We start from the raw sequence: 14,849 nt of genomic DNA, 5'->3' as shown, positions 1-14,849 counted from the left end.
GAAAGTTCTTAGGCATTTCTAGTTTGTTACAGTCATTTAAGAACATTTATGAGACTTCACAAAGTGGAACAAGAAAAACAAAAACATTCACAGTGTTCTATTATAGTTTGGTCTCAGAAGGCTTCTTGCCAATCTTCAGTGCTATTCAATGTTCTGTTCTTAAAAATCTGATAAAGAGATTTCTGCAGAAAAACGATGCATGCTATTTCAACTCAACAGCATCTTTAACAAGCCTAAACCCACACATAATGCTGGGTTTCTGTCCTTTTCTTCTTTCAGCACCAGTGTACTGGCATTTCTTTGAACGCAACGAAACACTGGGAAACATGAAGAGAGATTTTTTTTTAAGTCCAGAGGGATTTCAACAAACTATTCTTATGACATCTAAATAGCCTCTGTGTCTTTTATCTGGTTGAAGAGGTAAGATGAAAGACAAGAGTCTATTCATAAGATTTAATACTAATGGTTATTTAGCTTTCAGCATCATCAATAACAAGTCCCATTAGTCCACTGCGTTTCATGCTTACTGCATATGGGACACAGTTATGTTATAGTTAAAATGTAACATTCCTCATTTCCACTGCAAACCACAATGCACTAAATGTCAGTGATGCAAGTCATGAATGAGTGAATCTAGAAAAAAAACTTTTCAAGACACAAGCAAACTGTACTTATTGAACTTTATCATTTAACTGCAGGCAAAGAATATTTAAATACCCACGAGGTCCATCCTTCTAAAGTTTAAACACTTCAGATTGCTGTGAAGACTGATGCATAAACATTCGTACGGGCTTTTTTGAAAGTCAAAAGTCAAATGCTTGTGTATGCTTGTTTGAAAGTCAACCCCTGACTATTAGCGTTGGAATGCAAAGTTTTCTAAGAAGAAACAGAAAAGAATCAATGCATTTCCCACTGCAGTGAGATTCTAATCTGCTTTTTGTTTGCTTGTTCAAAGAGCACTTGAAAAATACAAGGAATAAATTTCTGATGTAATTTTTAAAACGAAGCTCATGATTATGGAATTTAATACTTCCAATTTAACAACTCTGTATTAAAACCAGTGTTGTACTGAAAGCGATCTGAAAAGCAAAGTTTAAGACAACCTCTTAAAAGCTAAATCTGCAACAGAAAAATAATTTTCTTCTATTCAGGTTCCTGTAGCTACAAGCCAGATGAAGACATACAAACAATACCCATCTCATCTTATCTAAGACGACAAAGCCTATCCCTGGATTTATAACAAATATGGACCTACTCGTTCACTACCCTCTTTATCAGCTGAAATTCCAAAGTGGAATTGGCAGATGTCCAAACACTGGTTAGAGTTAAATGTATTTTAAAACTACAAAGCAGCACATTTCTTCAAACGAGAATATGCAATAGGAGACCAGAGAAACTACAGCTTAAGGGTAAAATTGCAGAAAAAGAAATGCTTTTGCTAAAGTTAATGCTATTAAAGTACATGCTAGTACATAATTCATTTTTTCCCACAGAATCATTAGGAGCTTTTGCTGCTGAACTGCATAAATTAGTACCAACATGACAAATGTTTGTTAGAAGATAATGAGAGCTCTATTAATATTTCCAACACCTCACCATCCCGAGCTTAGGTAGAACAACTTAGGTTTGGAATGTCTCTTGGCAATGAGAAAGAAATGGCAACCTAACCTTGTCGCTGCAAAAAGGATCAGAGTGGCAGTTTTCACTTACAGAGCCACTAACTAAACTGACTGTACTCAGGTGTGTGTGGCGGCTTCAGCCTTTGCAGGTTGCACTTCAGCACCTTTTTGGGTTCATGCCTTAGAGAAAGATGAGTCACAGAAAGAAGAATGGATGGTGATGTTCTCACCTGGATGTATGCATGTTGATGGGGCATGGACACATGTCTCATTTGGGGAGCTCAGACATTCTCCTGGGTCCATTGCCTCAGACAGAGGATCCCAAAGACCAATCTCTGATGTTGCCCAAGTCTATATGAACTAAGGAATAGATGTGTACATACTGGAAACATTAAACTCATGTTCCTGGAGTAATTTTAACACCTCATAAACCTTCAAAAATGTCATCAACTGATCATTCAAGAGAACATTTTAGAATAAAATCAGATAACACAATTGGGTATTTCCTTTTTATGTTACACAGACTGTTAATATCGAACCTACATAATCCTGTAACTTCCCACCAAGCTTTTCACGTTTAGGACCTGGCATTGCAGCAAGTAGCAACGAGTGCCACTGGAGAAACTTATCACATGGCAAGACAATGTTTTCAGAATAATGCACCTAACTGATTTTCAAACTCATCTGAAATGTTAACAGACTCGCTGTCTCTGGATTCTTACCACTTTCCATTGTAGAATTTGCTTGAGGCATGAAAGTATTCATCACAATTAAAATCTGTAGTATGTTCCTAATCTTACTTACATCCTGGGAGATGATATTTGCTGTGTAATATCTTGTTTTCATAGAAAATGTAAAAATAATATACATTTTGGATTAATTTAAAAAAAAAAAAGTTAATTTTTTTGTTAAGATAGAAGGTGAGAGAATGGTTGAAGAGGTGGTAAACAAAGGAGAGTCACTAATTTCTATCTGCTAGCGATGATCAAAATCTTTCTAAAGCTAGGACTAAAACCTTGCAATTTTTTTTTTTTCCCAGTCCATTCCTCTGAACTATTACTTGTTTTTCAGTTGCTAAGTTAGTCACTTCCTCAGGCCATGCCTCACTTCCTCAAGCCATCCAGCCTTCAATCTAACAGCTTTGCTCAAATATGGCTCAAGAGCACTGTGGTTTCTGTCACTCAGAGAGCTCCAAGATGTTGGAATATATCCTGCAACTCAGCTTCAGGAAGCAGCTTTTAAAGACGTAGCCATTATGATATGAATCCCACCAGGTACAGCCAGCCAGAACAACTAAAAGCAGGCAAATGAGTGAGACTAGGAGATCCAGGTCTCCAAAAGCAGCCTTTTTTTGGCAAAGCCCAGATGGCCTGAAGAGGGCTCCAGAATGAACATATCATTTTAGGATGCGTCAGCTTTAATCACGTAAATCCATACTGCAGTTTTGAACACGTTGCTTTCTCAGATTCTCACTTGGCAGGGTTCAAGAATACACCAGGTCTGATACAGGCAGGTAAGGCTGTGCACTTCACTTTTTGTACAGCAGATATAACAGACATTAACTTATGAGAAAATTTATATTCAGCACTCGGGAGTGAACGCTCCCATTATCTGTGGGTTGGCTGTTTGTTAATGACAGCTGATGCCATGGAGTGGCTATGCCATAGCATCAGTGCCTTAGCAAGGAGGAAAACCTAACTTCTTGAATATCTTCAGTTTGCAGCAACTCACTCCAAAGCCTGCTGCTGTTCCTTAGGAGGCACTGAATAAAAATGGTTGCCAGCCAAATAAGATTATGCTAATCTGGAAGCCAATCTTGTGGGAGATGCTCGATGACAGAAATCAGAGTGGGTTCTGGCTTGCTTTGCTGCCAGCAGGCTGAGGGGTACAGGTCCTGCCTCCCTGCCACGTCATACTTTAGAAATATTAATTTCCATAAAGAGCAGAGAATTTGTCACAAGGAACCCCTTCAGGAGGTATTAAGCTCTGTGAAGCTCATTATTCCGATTAATGTTAATGCGGCCTCTGAGGCAAAGCCTGCATCTCCACCCCACCATCCCACTGCCTCCCTGACAGGCAGTGTGTGTATGCCGACTGGACCTGCATACATGCAGCTTTTCCAGTTCATTCCAATTGATTTTATAAGCCAGTGCACTATGTAAAGCAGAGCAACACTATACTAGATTCTTCCTGCTCTGATGCCAGGGCTACAGCTGATAGATGTGTAGGTATTGGGCCAGACCTGTGCCCTCCCTCCCTTGTGTGGAGCCTACACTGCTGTTTTTTGGGATCCATAAGAATCACGGGGTCTGACCCCAGCTCTGCACAGCACCACCCCAAATCCAGTTCCTGTGTCTGAGAGGCTGTCCAAACACTCCCGTGCCCACAGCCCTGGGCAGGCTGCTCCATGCCCACCGCCCTCTGCTGCAGACCCTTTCCCTCACTCCCAGCTGCCCTCTCCTGACGCAGCTCCATGCCATTTCCTTGGGCCCTGTTGCTGTCACGGAGAGCAGAACTGAATGAGGTTACACAGCAGGGATGAAAGGGGTAACCTTGCCTCATGCCTGTAAAACAGAAAGCAATGCTGCTGTGACCACAGCAGGCTTCCAGATGAATTTCTTGTGGGAGAGACTTTCACTATCCAAGTTCAAGGTAATGTACTTGCATAATAGGTGTCTAGAAAAATCATAGAATCACAGAATCATTTGAGTTGGAAGGGATCTTTAAAGGTCATTCACCTGAAGATGGGACTAGTGGAACACTGCCAGTGCCAGAAGGGATGTGTCTCCATCTCTCTTGAGGATGTAATGGCATCAGATTATGTGGAAAAAGAAAATATTGTCCTTGTCTGTGAGGTAAGCAGTGACCCAGCAGTTTTTTAATAGCTTGGTATTTTGATGCAGCGCTGCTTGGCTTTTCAGGGGGTTACCTGCCTGGAGGGATTCCTTTAAACAACAAGGGTTCAACATATCCCAAAGCTGTTCAACAGAATTCAATGTCATTTGGCTAATACAAAACATATATGTAGCATAAGATGGTTCAAGAAGAAATGTGCACTATATACGAAGTAAAAGGTGACAATATTTATGACACTGTTTGGAGAGGGACATCAATTTTAGTTTTGGGCTGTGTCCTTTGAAAATTTGATGTGTTGCATAGATACGCCGTAGCCCTGTCACAGACTGTTACTGCAATATAAAAGCAGAGCTGTTAACCACCACCTTCACCCATTCAATTTAGGCAGTCCTCAGTTATCATGAGCCCAGGGCTTTGCAGACTTCGAAGTTATGGACAGAAAATTTTAAATTACTTAGGAATTCTAATAAGCAGATGGACAAGTTATGAGATGGCCTGCCCAGTCTCTGGGGCTGAGATGCACTGCAGTGCTGCAATGTTTGAAGGTCATACGTGATGACAAATGTGAGGACAACTGATGTCATTCACCACTCTTAGGAGAAAATAAAGAGAAGAAAAAGAGAGAAGTAAACAGGCTAAAACAATTGCTACACAACAATAGGAAAATACCCATGTGCTACCATAAAAGTAGACCATTTAAGAGAGATTAATAGCTATGTCCCCAAGTACTAGTTAAATGTTTTAAAAAAGCACACAGAAGTTAGATTCTTTGTGTGAAAATGGAATTATTTGGAATCATTATGGAATTCCATCATTATGGAATTCAGGAGCATACGTTTACCATTTGGAACTTAACAATGCAGGTAATATTTCCCCACATTAATTCAATTTTAAAAACAATTATAGAAGATTCTGCATTGTCATTCCTTCCCGAACACCAAGCAATAGCTAAACTTATTTTCTAAGTTGATCCATTGCACAAAGCATATTAAATTGGAGGTATTGAAACTGCCTGACAACTCATTAATCTAAACAGAAGGACCCAGGAACAAAGTCCCTGCTCTAGCTGTAGGGCAGATATCAGCAAACATTCGCTTTGGTTTCACTACAGCAACGCTGATGCAGATAACACTGTTACAGCAACCTTTTAAAGGCACTCAGGAAACCAATACCAAGAAGCAACTACTGCATTTAACTGGACAACACCTTTTTCAAAATACACCAAACAGGTTGATGGTTCTGCAAGCCTGTCTGCATCTATCTGTATGTGTGCCTGTGCTGTAAGTAAATCACATGGGAAAAAATCAGCAAAGAGCCTCCTAAATGACTGGGCTGGTTAAGGCTAGGCAACTTTTTCTGATATCCTTCCCGCATTGATAACAACAGTATATTGGAAAAAGAAAAATCTCTCAATCGAAATGTGTTTATTTGGAGAACCAAGCTCACTGCAATCCCTGTCAAAGGCCACTCATAACTGGTAACATTCTGAATGTTAGTGGCATATTCAGACTCCCAATCCAAGAAACAGAGATGCATGGACCAAAGATGGTGCAAAGCAAAAAAAGGCTATTTCTTTTCCTAGCACAGTCTCTCAATGAGTATTGAGGGGTATATCTCACCATTAAATGACTGACCTGGGCTTCTGCCTGCCTGCTGGGCAGACAACACACCTCGACATGTCTGGAGGTGAAATGAAGTTGCAGACTGCCATTTAAATCTTACTGTCATAAGGCAATGACACTTTTTTCATCTGGTATCACAAATCAAATTGGGATTACTCTGAAAGAGCAGTGAACGTGAATGCAAATTACAAAGGTATGGGAGCAAAGAACTGTCCCAAACAGCAAACTTCTGTTGTAACTTCCCAGCTTTTGAAGAACACTGTAAATGTAAATATTTTTATGCTTTACCTGCTTTGATTGAAAATAATACTGTAAGTGCCATAGCTGTGAGAAATAGGGAGTAAACATACGAAAATTGATACCACATTGCACTGTTAGATGCACTGCTTATAATCAACTTGTGCTTAGAGAGACAGAGACAGGAAGTAAAAATTAAAATGACAAATTGGATTTTCCCGAGTAAAAATATGGAAAACAGAAGAATTTCAAGATATTTGTACTCTATAAATGTATTTATTTCATCTTTTGAGTACACTATAATCCATTTATAATTTGTTAAGAAACTGCTTTCAATTTTTTTTTTTTGTTACAGTAATTTCAGATGTTTTGCAGTGGAGCATTATGAAGAGGCACAACAAAATGGAGACATTCTGGCTCAGGTAACTAATTAGCTCCTACTACACTTATGTGTTTTTAGACAAATCTGTCCAACTGTATCAAAGTTTCTCTGGAAATCTGATAGAATGAAGATTATTTTTCTTTCACTCTTACAGAAATTAAGTCTCAGTTGAAATCAGTTTGAAGGAACAGACAACCCCATTACTTGTAGCTATTTTAATCTGGTGACTGAAGAGTTGGTTGTTGTTCAGCCAAATAATTTTCAGTTGAACTCTGTATGCACAGTGAGGGACCAAATACCTGCATGCAACAAAAGGCAATTTATGTTTATGCCTAGTCAATACTAAAGGTGTTACCCATACTGTCACTTCTGTTTTGTCTGAGATTGGTGAAAAAGCAAATAACACAAGCCAACCTTACTCTTTGTAGAAACTGCTGATGCACAGTGGGTTTATAAAGCAGATCCCTGTATTAATTTCTTATTGAAACAACATTAGCATTTGCTTAGCTTATAAAATCAGCAGTTGATGTCCCATTCCCAACTATCCATTTTCAGTTTAAGACTGAAAGCAAGTCTGTGGAGAGAATAAGCAATGCAACAGAGATAATGTTGAGGATGCAGGAAACACTCCAGATGGAGATAGCTCATCTGCACTCTCCTCTCTGCCTCAGTTCATCGGCTTCTGCCGAGGTGTTCTCAGTACACTGAGATGTTCCTCCTCTGTTTTCAGTCTCATTCAATCTCATTCAGGCAACAGAATGTCACTGTGCTGAAGAGAGACTGAAGAAGAGATGACAGCTGCCAAGCACTCATCTCAGAAAAGAAGGTAGGTTACACTGGCAAGATTTAGGGAAAAACAGCCAGAACGGAGCAGGAATTTACCTTCTTCTTTCCCTGATGGTGTGCATTTGCCATTTCCTAATGGTCCCAGTCCCTTCTAACCCAGCCTGAAGAGTGTTCTAAGATTGCTTCCTCTTCTGGTCCACAATTAAGCTATTTGTTTTTGGAAATGGAACTAACAAAGGCAATGCTTGCCTTTGTCACCTGAACCACAGCAAATATATTTCAAACTGCTGTGGTCTGTCCCGCAGATGGCTCAGCACCAAACGCTTACTCCCCTCCTTCTCAGAGTGAAGGGGGAGAGAATAAGAAAAACAACAACAAAGTAGCACTTGGGGGTTGAGGTAAAACTATTCAATAAGACAGAGAAAAGGGAAAGGAAAATAGTTATGACTATATATATATATATATATATGAATGTAAAGAACAAGTGACACACAAGCAATTGCTCACCACTCCCCAGCTGATGCCCAGCTTTCCCTAAGTGGCAGAAGAGAGCCAGATAACTCTCATCCCCTTCAAAACTCCTGCGTGATGCCATATGGCATGGAATAACACTTGGCCAGTTTAAGTCAGCTGTTCTAATTCTGTTCCCCACCAGCTCCCTGGGCCCTTCACTGTGAAAGGCCTTACCTCTGTATAGCACTGCTTAGCAGCAATTAGCATTGCTGTATTATCAACATTGTTTTTCTCCTAGATCAAAAACATACCACCCTACCAAACACTCTGAAGAAAGTAATTCCATCCTGACTGAAACTAAGACACAAACCAACTCAAAATAAGCTGATATTACTGCAGCAGCAGCACTTACATTAAGTTCAAGGTATCAATTCATGTTTGCAGCCATTTTTTCTCATGTATCAATACAGAGGGTTTTCTGGATTTTTCGTTAAGTATAATGAAATTACTTTAAAACAGAACCTTGCAGAAACTAAATAATGGCTACACAGTTATTAATATGTATATATTTATATTACACAGAAGTAGAATAAATTAATTGCATAAACTTCATCAGGACATGCAGAAACAAAAATAATTTTTCTTCCCAAGTTACAAAATTGACATCCAATGCACTTATACTAATTATAACAGTCACTGATGCTTATATACACATTAAAAAAATAACAAAGTCAACAGGAAATACGACAGTGCCTTTGTTAAGAAAAATGCATCTCTATTTCATACCTGAAATACGGTTTCATCTCCAGCTGTTTTCAAATCATCTTCTTTTCCAATGATTCTCTGCATCTGCATTCATTTAGACATAACAAAACAGGAAAATTACAAGATTGGTATTAAAAGAGTCTCTCAGAAACTTGCACTAATTTCACAATAACTGGAAACTCATTTAGGTTTTTGCCAGGTTCTCTTTTTATGACAAAGTATTTGCATATTAAGGATATTTTGCTATTCAGATACACTTTCTGAGGAAAGCCTGATCTATTGTGGTTAATATTGCCTAGCAGAGCATACGAATCTGTCTTTTGCAATCCAGTGGACACTTTTAGAAGAGATGGTCTTGCACCACAAGTTTAGCATCCACTCCATTCTTGAAACTCATAGACAGAACATCAAGGGTCATCTGGAGAAGAGAAATTATCCTGTGAATCTCATGCTGTCCTCCTAGACATCTTTACTGCTACAGACAAGATCTTCTAGACACGAAAGACATGTCTGTTCAAATGAGGTATACTGTACAATTAACAAAAAAAAGAGTAATTCAATTAAATAAGCAACCATATTTTCAGAACTGGCATGAAGCACAATGCGTTCTGAGCTTCCCCTCCATCCCACAAATGAAATGAATACTGAATGAATTAGCTAATGTGATCTTTAGAAGTACTGAAATGACTCACACTTAAAAACTGTCTGAAGTAGAAGTTTAAGGTAATATTAAAAATGCATTAATTTGCTGATTATTAAAATCACCTCAAGTGTTCCTTGGCTGCAAGCTTTCTTTATGATTGTATTTCAGCCTGGGAATTCAACAGTGCCAAAGAATGAGAGATCTAACAAAGCACAATGTACACCTACCTTTCACAGACATTAGAATGAATCCTTGAAGCGACAGCAAAAATGAAAGAAGAAAGGACTTATCAAATCTAAGGCATAAACGTGGAGTTACACTGAGCATTCTGGATATGGGGTTTTTAGGAAAGACGGTTCTAAAGTTCAGGCTGCTGCTTGTTTTTACCAAGCATTTCTGAGCAATTCCTCACCCATGACCAAATCTGCACGGCCATTATTTTGTAAGTTTTTCAAATCTCTTCTTAGGGCTTTATATTTCCCCCCCTCCTTTTTTTTCTTTTCTTTTTTGCTGTGTAGTTCAGAGAAGGAACATAGATTTGTAAGCAGTGAGTAGGAAAAACCTGCATGCTATTTGTTTTGCCACAGATCTTCTCATGACCTTAAACTTTTAACTAATTCACCTGTTGTTTTTTTTTTTTTAATCATAGTTTTTGAGTTCCTTGGGATAGTTAATTTCTACTAGTATTGTTTAACAGCTCGACTTGACAATCTAAAGACAAGACAGTTCAACATACGAGTTCCTCCAAGTTTCTCTAAGTTCTTTTTCACAGAATCACAGAATCACAGAATGGCCAGGGTTGGAAGGGACCTCAAGGATCATGAATCTCCAACCCCCCTGCCACAGGCAGGGCCACCAACCTCCCCATTTAATACTAGACCAGGCTGCCCAGGGCCCCATCCAACCTGGCCTTGAACACCTCCAGGGACGGGGCATCCACAACCTCTCTGGGCAGCCTGTTCCAGCACCCCACCACTCTCCTAGTAAAGAATTTCCCCCTGACATCTAACCAAAATCTTCCCTCCATCAACTTAAAACCATTTCCCCTTGTCCTGCTGTTATCTACCCTTTCAAAAAGTTGACTCCCCTCCTGTTTGCAGGCTCCCTTTAGGTACTGAAAGGCTGCAATGAGGTCACCCAGTAGCTTTCTTTTCTCCAAGCTGAACAAGCCCAGCTCCCTCAGCCTGTCTTCACAGAAGAGGTGCTCCAGCCCTCTGATCATCTCTGTGGCCTGCTTCTAGACCTGCTCCAACATCTCCCCATCTTTCATGTACTGGGGCCCCAGACCTGGACAAAGTACTCCAGATGGGGCCTCATGAGGGCAGAATGGAGAGAGACGATCACCTCCCTGTCCCTCCTGGCCACACTTCTGATTTTCACTTTTGATCACTACAAAACGATTGGCTAATACAGCAAAAACACTATGAATTTCCTGATGGCAAAATAGCAGTATTGACCTCTGGGTACAAAAACAACTGCTTGCCCATTTTCCTTCTGAAAAACTGCATTTTTACTTAACTGAAAAAATCTAGCTGAAACAAGAGATACAATAGGAAATGCTTTCCGAATGACAGAAAATGTGCTGTTCTTTTTTTCTGTTGTGTTTAATTTTTAAAGGACTCTTAGAAAATTTGTGAAGAATACTAAGCAACACAGACTCACAGTATTTTCTTGCAAGTGTTCTGGCAGGTTTTATTGTTTTCTTACATGACATGTAAATCCATATTACTTTTGAACTTATTATTTTGGAAAGAATGATGATAATTTCCAGTAGCTTGCACATTTTTTCCAGCACAATGTAGCTGCTACTCACAGAAGGATGTGAATTCTGCCTTCAAGCAATGGACTCTAGTATTCCAGTACTCAATTTCCCTATGTAACATTTATCTGCATTTAATATTTATATCTGTTCACTGCCGTATGATACTAATGGCTAATTCAAAGAGAGTGACGCCTATTATGCATAATGCATGCCTCTCTCCTAAAGGCATACAAAGAAGCAACATTTTCTAAAGATGAGCTGGCTGAAAAGATACGTCCATTTTCAAGAAAAAAACAAGAAGGGATTTTGCCTATTGTAAATTTGTTGGAGAGAGTTTGGTGCATGTGGATGCTATCAGACTGTACAGTATTGGTGGTCAATACCAACCTTGACAACAGCTGACAATGCAGGGTGCTTGTTTGCTCAGTCCTGAACAACTGTGTAAAGATGTCAATTAAATCTGAATCGCACAGCTCTTGCATGTGCCAGTGAAGTTATCGTACTTCCACTCCCAATGAAGTTACTAATTTTACTTAGAAATCACCCACCAGAGCAATTAGGGAAATTCCTCATTGGTGATTTGGGGACCTTTGGTGGCCTTATCCTTGCTGGGAGGTCTCAGGTGACTGTGCCTGGGTTATTATGTGCACCAGTACCAAATTCCTAATCAAGAGATGCACATCTGGAAATCCCCCTTGTCAAGTCTCATGTGAATGTGTTGGGCAGTATCTTACTGTTTGTCTAATAGACTCTCCGTGCAGCCTAACTCAGCTGTTCTTATACAAGCATTTGAAAACATTAAAGCCACACCATTTTTCTTTCTGTTGGAGATTGTTTTAAGTAATACAAAGCAATGCTTTGCTATGTACTCCTTTCATACAACATATTCTAGCAAACGTGATCTCAGATTGGATGGAAAAATGGGCTTGAAGATTTTAATGAATCTTCATTTAACAAACAGAAGCTATGCCGCTGCTTATGAGCTTTAAAATCAACAAGCATGAGAAGATACATACCTTAAAAAATTCTTTCTTTTCAACTTGCTCATTGCCATCCGTATCTAACATTTTAAAAGCAATCTGAAATCCAGTCTGGGGTTCTGCAACAAAGTGTGAAAAAACTTTATGACGTATGCACACACACACCCATGCACATGCAGTTACACTTGTACAGGAATATTTAATCTAAAGGAAATACAGATTCTGTTTGACATCGCTGTGCACATGCATCCTATTTCCAGTAAGCAATGTGTACCCCATCCAATATAAACAAACTCTTAAATAAGACAAACACCTTTTTGCTGTTATTAAAGCAGTAGCAAAGCAGCAAATGCTGGCAGTGTCTAAATACAGCCACAAATGTCCACCTGCTCCCATTGACTGCGAAAATGTTGTCCTACTGTCGTGGTCTTTCATAGACAGCGTCTACAGATTTCTCTGTAATCCTTGCTCACTTCTGAAATCCAGCTTTACCCCCTGTTTGGAGCTACTTTTAGCTGAGAATACTGGAAAGTGCTGTGAGAGACCATTAATTAGCCCCAAACTGGGTAATTAATGAGAAAGAAAGAGATAGAGTCTTTCTCCAGCACTTCTTGCACTTGGTGCTGCATGCTGCTATTTTCAGTCTTCGCTAGTCCAGAAGACAGACTGGTCTTGTAGCAGCTCCACGTTCTCCCAGTTCCTATTCCCATGGTGTTGTTCCATTCTCTTCTCCAACCTCCCTGAACAACCAACTCCAGTGTTACTGAGACGTAATAAACTGCTCCTTATGGCCTTCTTTTCTTTGCTAAAGCATGTTTGTACACCTCCCATTACGCTGATTTTTTGGGAATTTTATACAACATTGCTCTGCATTTCCTTCACCCTGTGGATGTTTCTTTTCAACATGAACATTTAATGAGTTCTGAGTTTTGCAGGCGCTGTAAAAACACTGGGTGTTTCGAGCTCCTTCCCACAGTTTCCTGCTCTGACTTTGCTTACACGAGGTGACCTCGCTCATTAGCAAGCCCACACAGGAGGAGCATGCTGCTGAAGTATATTTACTCACTGGCTCGCTGCAGTAGCCAGCACTTAGCCCAGTCATTTCTGGGGCAGGTGAATTAATTCCACAGCACAGTCATGCCAGGCATTAATGTGAAAGCCACAGAGTTATCTTCTCCAGCATACATTCATGTTTCCAAGAGCAATGTTGGACTCATGAGGGCAGTGAAGCAGTTTCTCTACAATTACTAATGCCTCCAGAGATTTTCTTTTATTTTGGAAGCACATTCTTCCAGTTCCACCCTGTAAAGCTTTAATCTTGCTTCTGTTTAGAGAGTCTTCCTGAAAAGGCAAGAAGTTACAGAAATAGCCTCTTCTTTTTTAAGTGATAGCAAGATGGTTAAACAAAGAACTATTTTTACATTTTAGAAATAACTTTATCTTCAGCTGCTAATTAACGTCCTCTGTGAAGCAACCTTGTGATGTAAGGATAGTTTATAAATACCACTGCAATCTACATAGCAGAGCCTTTCCCTGGCAACTGGGCCATAATAATCAAAACGGGCTTCTTTTCCGTGGAAATGCCACACTCTAGATTTGTGTTACTACTACTAAAGCAAGAAGAGCCTATCCTGTAACGTATTCAGAGAATAAAAGTAATTGATGTATTTAATAGTAATTCATACCATCTGTGTTGCAGTTTTCAGATAAGAAAGCTGTTACTGAAAATATAGGACCTAAAGCTGCTTATACTGTTGAAATGACATACTTATCTGATATGATGTAACCTCAAAGGTATGTGTTCGTAAAATAAGCATAGTTCAAAGACTACTTCAGATGTATTTGTATTTAATTAGAATCAGGCAAAATTCCAAAATCTGAACCCAAGAGCTTCATCTTAGCTGTGAGTGCAGGCTACACAAAGGTGCTTCCCCTGAAATCATTCCTGCGTTGACCAAACTGTCAACTTTGGTGACTGGCTAATTGGAGCAATGCTTTTAGTCATGGTGACAATTTCAGTTCCTGGGCCCGTTCAGCAGGCAGGGCTTTACAGAAAGCTCCATTAACCAATTGCTGAAAATGAAATCCAATACAGCACTGAAAGAAAGAAGGCGATGATGATACACGGAACACAGAAAAGAGAAAGGGGATCACAGTGGGCAAAATAAAGCCTTTGTCTCCCACAGATTTACATTTGGAGGCTTAGTACTACAGATGCTGCTTTTATACGATGGACAGCACGGGCTGACCAGCAGCATTCTGAAGCTAGGAGTCACTTTTCTGGTTTCCCCATTGCACTGGTAATTCAGAAGAAGTCATTAAAGCATTAATTTGTCTGTTTTAAGAAATCTTGCGTTAATTCTCACTATGAGAGAGGAAGGTCATTTTGCTGAGGTCTGACTGACATGGCATACTTGTTAGGCAATGAAGCACCAACAGTTGCTGACATTCACTTTCAAACAGCCCTGTATGATAGGTTGGATATTAGGAAAAATTTCTTCTCTGAAATAGTGGTGAGGCAGTGGCATAGGCTGCTCAGGGAGGTGGGGAGGTGGGGCAGTCACTGTCCCTGGAGATGCTCAAGAACCATGGAGACGTGGCACTGAAGGCCATGGCTATTGGGCACGGTGGGGATGGGCTGACGGTTGGACCAGATGATCTTACTGTTTTTTTCCAACCTTAACGATTCTGTGATTCTACAGGCCTCTGCGTAACTGGACACCCTGCATCAAAATGTGCCTCTG

At 39.8% G+C, this 14,849-nt stretch overlaps 1 protein-coding gene across 3 annotated transcripts in view; it reads right to left on the bottom strand.

Annotated features, from left to right (window-relative positions):
- MICU2 (mitochondrial calcium uptake 2) overlaps positions 1-14,849 on the bottom strand; it is a 134,366-nt gene that overhangs the window by 14,175 nt on the left and 105,342 nt on the right. For all 3 annotated transcript variants that reach the window (XM_042839254.1, XM_042839256.1, XM_042839255.1), the window contains exons 6-7: positions 12,142-12,224; positions 8,742-8,804 (exon numbers count right to left, since the gene is read on the bottom strand). In XM_042839254.1, coding sequence (XP_042695188.1) covers positions 8,742-8,804; positions 12,142-12,224 — 146 coding nt within the window. The remainder of the gene's footprint in view (positions 1-8,741; positions 8,805-12,141; positions 12,225-14,849) is intronic.

This window comes from Centrocercus urophasianus, unplaced genomic scaffold (genome assembly GCF_019232065.1).
Source record: "Centrocercus urophasianus isolate 14NV4802_14NV808 unplaced genomic scaffold, USGS_Curo_1.0 seq_9, whole genome shotgun sequence".
Lineage (NCBI taxonomy): Eukaryota > Metazoa > Chordata > Aves > Galliformes > Phasianidae > Centrocercus > Centrocercus urophasianus.
The sequence above is the reverse complement of the archived record's forward strand: the minus strand, read 5'-3'. Positions and strand labels throughout refer to the sequence as shown.